Raw genomic sequence first — 7,196 nt, 5'->3', positions numbered from 1 at the left:
GAGGAATGCATCGGCTTGTTGTGTGATAGAAAAGTCCTCAAACTTAAGAGAAAATTCTATAAACTGGTGGTGAGACCTGCAATGCTTTATGGTGCCGAATGTTGGCCATTAAAATAGAAGCATAATACTAAGTTAAGTTTTGCAGAGATGAGGATGCTTAGGAGGATGAGTGGCTTTACCCTTAGAGATAGGATACAAAATGAGCATATACGTGAAAAGGTTGGAATAGCTCCAGTGGAAGATAAGATTAGAGAGAGTCTCTTTAGATTGTTTGGTCACATAAAATGGCAGCCTTCCAATGACCCGGTTAGGATAGTAGAGGTATTAGATTTGACTTATGTTAAGAAAAGTGGAGGTAGATCTAAAAAGACTTGGATAGAAAATATTATAAATTATATTTTTTTATTAGATAAAATGAGAATTTGACTTTTAACAGAACAAAATGGAGAAAAAGGATTCATGTAACTGACCCCACATAGTGGGACAAAGGCTTGTTGTTGTTGTTTTTGTATATCAATACCTCATGATAAGGTACATTCAACTCTCAAATCATTTTCTTTTTTTCAAAGAAATGTGGATGTTTTCACTTGGATATTCTTCCAAATATATGAAGGTTTGATCTTAGTGTCACTTTGAATAGCTTTTGGCCACTCTTTTTTTGATGCTTTCAAGAAATTTTTTTTACTAGAAAACTACTTTAGATAGCAGTAAGTAATCTATCTCAATTGAAGCCTAAGGTTTCGTTTGGGACGGCTTTCTTACTACTTTGTAAAGCAGTTTTTTAGCATAAAAATTTTATTTTTTGTGCTAGAAAATTACTTATGAAGCAGTAAGAAAGTCGTCCCAAATAAAACCTAAAGCTGCCATCATGATAGATGTAAAGAAAGTTCTCCAAAAAGTTAGGTATATAGATTGGTTCACTAACGCAACCATGTTCAAAAAAGCTAACAGAAGTTGACGCATGCGCATGGACTTCCCCAAGTTCAACATATCTGCCTAAAAGCACTTATCCTCTCCTTGATATTAACACCATAGATGATTCCATTGTAGGCTATTTAATGCTATTCTTTCAGGATACGACCAAATAAAGATGCTCTCCATTAATGAGGAGAAGGACAAGCTTTCAGTGATGCAATAAGCTCCTGTTACAAATTTTTTCCCCTTTGGGTTGAAGAACACAAGCACAACCTATTAAAGACAAGTGTGCCATCCACTCTTGCTTTGAGAATCTGAAAGAAAAGATGCTCCAACAACAACAAAAAAAATCTACTTGTTCACTATCTCATCTTTTTTTCATTAAAATATTATCATTTGATGAATATGCTTATCTTACGATAGTGGATAAATGACAATTATGTCCATTAATTAACAACATAATAGCCGGATGCATGGCCGGCCGGTCTGCTGGAGAAGATTATGATCTCTAAAACTTGTACTGTTGCGACTCTGCTTTTCTATATATATGAACCTTTTGAGTGGACTATTGTTGTATATTCTCTCTCTTTAAAGCTGCAAAACACTGCAAGAGAGAGAGTAGAAATCCCCCACTTCAGAACATGAGAAGAATAAGGTATGAATCCTCTCAAAACATTCTTTAGGATCAACAAAGTAGAAAGAGAGATAGCCAGATAGATAGATAGATAGATAGATAGAGAGGAACCTTCTTACAGGTCTGTTTTAGATGATAAAGAGCTGTGTCAATTTATTTGTTGAAGGATGTCTCACATGCTGGTGAAATTATTCTGTGAGTACGTCGAACGTCGTCCGGAGATCAATCAGAATTCTCCACGTCACCTCTTGCTCGGTATCCGGCTTGGCACTGCTGACGTGGCGTATTTTGATTGGTCTCCAGACAATGAACTGCATTCGGCATCCGCATAGAATAATCTCTCCACATGCTGATAGAGAATTGGAAAGGACTTCATTTTTTTTTTTAAATATTGAATGCTAATTTGATTTTTTAATTGTCTTCGCAGAGGAGGGATGCATTGTTCTCTACGCCAAAGAATAGTTATTTTTCTTTTTTAATGGATCTCTTCCTCCAAATAACGTAGCATCTGCTTTCTCTAATTGTTTAATGCTTGACATCTATTGTAATAAGATTAAAAAAATAGAGCATCCTATTTGACCTTTTACTGGGTCTTAAATGTCCAAATGAGTAAGTGTTATTGATAATATTAGTCAATGAGTTAAAGAAGCACAAATATTAATAAAAATCATATGTCTTGGTATACAAGTGTAGCTCATTAGCACACTCTTGCATAAATTAAATTTGCGATTTTTTCTTTATAATTTTTGAGAAGACAACAAAACAAAAATATATAATATGAACTCTTTCATGCTGCAATAAAAATTTTCAATGAATTATTAGATGACAAAATAGGCGGGACCATCGACGCATAGAGCACATTAGATTGAACCTTTTATAATAAGATTTTCTAGCTACATTTTATGTGTGTAGTATACGTATTTCTAATTTGGGACGATTTTCTTACTGTTTTTTAAAACAACTTTTTAGTACAAAAGTATAATGAACTATAAATTTTTGTATTAAAAAGTCATTTTAGAAAGCAGTAAAAAAACTGCCCCACAGAAAGTTCAAATGCAAAGCTACTTTCAACATCACGCAAGACATGTTTAAACTTCATACAAGAAGCTTGAAGCCCACCTCACAATAGAATTTATTCTTAAATGCTTTCTTGGACAAATAAATAGCCACTTATTAACAGTCCTCTTGGTAATTTCAGTCAAAAGATAGCACAAAAAGGCTTGCTCTACCCCATAATTGGCCTTGTGGCCTGTATGACTTTCATGTACATATCCATTGGGGGCTTTGGAACACATGAAAAGGAATCACAACTGAGCTTCGTAGGAAGAGAAGGAACTCAGTTCATCAACAATGGAAAACCATTCTATGTTAATGGCTGGAATTCATATTGGTTATTGATTCAATCAGTGGAGGAGAGAAACAGGCCAAGGATTACTGCAATGTTTGAATCAGCTGCTGCTATGGGACTCACAGTCTGCAGAACTTGGGCTTTCAATGATGGAGCCTACGATGCTCTTCAAATTTCTCCTGGAAAATTCGATGAAAGAGTTTTTAAGGTGTTTATTTCCTCTTTCTGCCTCTCACTTACTTAAATTTTAAGTTTAGTAAACTATCATTCCATGTAACTTCCATGAAAATCTTGAAATCTTATTTCTCGCCCACTCATTTGTATACGAAAATACAAAACCCTCGATGAAGAACAAGTGAGAAAGTCACAACATGATTTCATTGATGCCCTTTTCCCATTGGGAGAAGGGCATCAATGAGACCTACAACAGTGTGACAATAAGGTTATGTTTGGAACGGTTTTCTTATTGCTTCTTAAAGCAGCTTTCTAATATAAAAATTTTATTTGTTGTATTAAAAAGCTGCTTTAAGAAGCGATAAGAAAGTCGTCCAAAAAGAAGCCAAGAAATATGAGAAATGTAATATTTTGTTTGTTATTTAAATAATTGAGTGTTATGTAAAGTAAATATGATGATTGAGAAGTTAAAATATGGCAATAAGTTAGATGTAAGTGTTAGGCATGTAAAGCAGATTGCTTAATCAAAATGCAGGGATTGGATATGGTGATTGCAGAAGCACAACGGCATGGGATCAAGCTGCTTCTAAGCTTGATCAATGACTGGTCAGATTTTGGTGGCAAAATACAGTATGTTAAGTGGGCTAAGGAGGCTGGACTCAACTCTATCAGCTCAAATGATTCTTTTTTCTTTGATCCATACATCCGCAGCTGTTTCAAGAATTATCTTAAGGTATATATATATATATGAGAAATTTGATCTTACACTCTCACTTGCTAAGTATAATAATATTGATATGCTGCCATTTATGCCTGTTTTTTCAGACCATAATAACCAGGAAAAACCATTTAACTGGAATTGAATACAGAGATGATCCTACAATCTTTGCATGGGAGCTTATGAATGAACCTCGCTGCGATTCAGATCCATCTGGAACTACTTTGCAAGTATAAAAAAAAACAAGAATTTCTTCATTTTTTGTTGCTCTTATTGCAAAGTTACCACTTTATAAATATTTCTGTATTGAATTATGTAGAATTGGATTGAAGAGATGGCGAGCTATGTAAAAACGATTGATAATAAGCATCTCTTAACGGTCGGCATAGAGGGATTCTATGGTCCATCAAGTTCTCACAAATTCAAATTCAACCCAGGAGAGTATTTCAAAAATCTAGGCTCGGATTTTATTCAGAACTCTGAAGTTGCTGCCATCGACTTCTGCTCTGTTCATATTTATCCGGATCTCTGGTAAAAGAAGAAGAAAATTTTACTGAAAGAAACTCAATCAAATACCAAAACAAAATGGTTTTTGACGTTCTTACTGAACTAAGAAAATGCGTTCATTTGCAGGTTGCCGGCAAAGACAACTTTGCTTGAGAAGAAAATATTTGTTTCCAATTGGGTGATCTCCCACATCAAAGATGGAGAAGAAGTGCTTAACAAGCCAGTTTTGTTCACAGAATTTGGCCTATCAACCAAGAACAATAAAACTAGCTACAGCCACCGAGATGAGTTCTACAAACACATATTTGATCTAATATACAAGTCTGCATTGAATAAAGGAGCTGGAGCTGGATCTTTCATTTGGCAACTACTAGTTGATGGCATGGATAACTTAAGTGATGAATTTGGAGTTGTTCCTAAGAAGAGGCCAACACTCTATAGGCTGTTAAAGGGGCAATCTTGCAGGCTGGCAAAGGTTTCTGGTGTCAAGAAATGGGAATGGTTTCATTCAGCTTTTGAATCTAAGAAGGAATGGAGAGTTTCAGAGGGAGATTGCTGAAAAAAATGCATTTTGGTTGAGAGATTGAGAAGAAAATGATGTTTCAGTGAGATTTTAACGTCTTCATAGGCTCAATGGGAATTTCACTGATGTTAATTTAGTCAATGTAGATTAAATAATAGTGAGTTAAGAAAGAAACTTATCTTCTTCATGATGAGAAATTTTTATATTGTGTGCCTATCCATAGTAGAAAAAATAACGAGGAATATAAGAAATACTGTGCTTTCTGTTGACCTCCACACCAGAGCTTATATATATATATATAAGTTTGCCAAAATCTCTGCACATCCTGCTTGAATCCTGCTCAAATCCTGCCCCATTCCTTTATCCTGCTCAAATTGGCACCGAATTGTCTCTTCACGCCTGATAATGATGTTCGCGCTCTCATCTCCTGTTTCAAACTGCCACCCTTGTCGATAAGCGAAGATGAAGCGAAGTCCTTCGTTCTTCTTTGACACGAGAGCTCTCCCATTCCTCTTCTTCTTCCTATAAGTGAGTAGCCTGCAACCAAGCTCTTCAACCACCTGTCACCTTCACTCCACAGTCGAACTTGACTTCCGCCTCTACCTCCCGATCTCCACTACCTAGATGCTCGATCCTCACTAACTAGACGCTCGATCCTCAACCCAACATCTGACATCCACAGCTTCCGTTCGACCCCAAATCCCTCACCCAGTTCGTAGTCGGCCTCCCTTTTTCCATCGAGCTCCAGCCAATTGACCACTATCCATTTCTCTCAGCTCAAACCCAATTGCCACTTGCTGCTCAAGCCCATCCCCTCTTCACACGCAGTAGCCACAAGAATCCCAGCCTCCTTCAAGTAAGATCCCGCACCCGATCTCACGCCTCAACTCCACAAACACCGGCTTGACCCACAAACACTTTCCAACCAAAACCTCCACGCTCGATCTATCCTGTTCGAAGCTGCTCCAACCCCATCGACACTCAACATTACGCATGCACTCGACCCATTTCCCTTATGCTGAACCATGCAAAACCGACCCCCCTTCCCATCCAATCCTCAAGCCACCAACCCTCCGACTACCGCACTCGCTAGATCGAACCCTCCAGCCACAAATCACCAAATCAACAACCCGCTTCTTCCATGCTCAACTCCGACCTCCCAGATCACAATCCAACCTCAAGCCATAGCCGACCTTACCTCACTTCCAATTGAACCCGACCAATCCCTCCACTGTTCAAGGCCTGTAACTGATCAACCTCCACTCTAACCCATCAACCATCTGGCTCCTTGTGGGCTTCAAAAATTCATGCCCTGACCTCCCCTGCTTTCGGGGGAGTTTTAATGAATTAAGTTCTAGGATAAATTTTTAGAATGCAGATTGTGTTCGAAATAAGATATTACCCAAAGATTTCACCCTCATTTTACGAGGACTTTACAATATGAGTTCTAGTTTCCTATAGGGACAAGCCCCTATAGTTAATTACACATACCGATAACGAGAGAACTTTTGATTAAGGCTAATTGTCAATCATATACGTAGAGATACATATATCTAACATATAGCAGCATGGGATTAGGTATTTGAATGTTTGATATTTCAAAATTTGAAATTTCACCATCTTGCACTTAAAGCTGATGGTTGGGGGAATGATGATGAGCCCGATCAAAATCCCATGGTTCTGTCGTCTCGGGTCATTATAGTCCCTAGTCTACTTAGTCAGTGGAGGTAGTCGAACCAACCTGACAGAAGGATCCTTATCAACAGCCAAGGGTTGTGTCATCCAAGGATACCTTGTAGACTTCGTGTGAATATTTTCCTAATGGGACAAATTTGAATCCACTCTAGCTAACATAGGGCTTTGTGCTCTATCGATCATATTTTATTGATTTATATTTCACGGATTTAGTGTCATTGGGAATATATTGGAGTTGGCCATGATCGTAATTTACTGGTGCAATTTGGCGGCGAACCACCCGATTCAGAAGGCCTTGATCATAATCGATTACTTGTGGTGCCATTTATTTATGAATTTTCTTGTTTATCGGCCTTGAAGTCATAACATGAAAGTATAAAACAAATATCCCGGTTGAACCATTTTTTTTTTTATGGTTCGAGTAGTGTCGACTCCTATCTAACCGCATAGAAGGATCATGCTTGAACTTGGGTTCATCATTTAACCCACGCAACATCCCTATGCGTCACGTATGTACCCGTAATACGCTCGTAGGGACCAATGCGGATATTTAAGGGTATTTTTGTGATTATCCATTGAACCTTGTCGACTCTGTCTAATTGTTGGCGGAGGATCAGATTCATTGTCGATATTAGGACTTTGTTAATGAATTTTCTTGATTACAGGACTTGAAGGTCTAATA

The 7,196-nt window shown here is 37.6% G+C and overlaps 1 protein-coding gene across 1 annotated transcript; it reads left to right on the top strand.

Moving 5' to 3' along the window:
* The first annotated feature begins 2,753 nt into the window (after positions 1 to 2,753).
* Positions 2,754 to 6,103, top strand: LOC110100371 (mannan endo-1,4-beta-mannosidase 2-like). The gene is made up of 5 exons (XM_028691562.1): positions 2,754 to 3,105; positions 3,607 to 3,804; positions 3,897 to 4,019; positions 4,109 to 4,320; positions 4,423 to 6,103. The coding sequence occupies exons 1-5, from the start codon at positions 2,803 to 2,805 to the stop codon at positions 4,853 to 4,855; spliced, it is 1,269 nt and encodes a 422-aa protein (XP_028547395.1). The 5' UTR covers positions 2,754 to 2,802; the 3' UTR covers positions 4,856 to 6,103.
* Positions 6,104 to 7,196: the final 1,093 nt, after the last annotated feature.

The sequence above is a fragment of the Dendrobium catenatum genome, unplaced genomic scaffold (assembly GCF_001605985.2).
Source record: "Dendrobium catenatum unplaced genomic scaffold, ASM160598v2 original_scaffold_12804, whole genome shotgun sequence".
In the NCBI taxonomy this organism is placed as follows: Eukaryota; Viridiplantae; Streptophyta; class Magnoliopsida; order Asparagales; family Orchidaceae; genus Dendrobium; species Dendrobium catenatum.
This window is presented reverse-complemented; position numbering and strand designations above follow the sequence as displayed.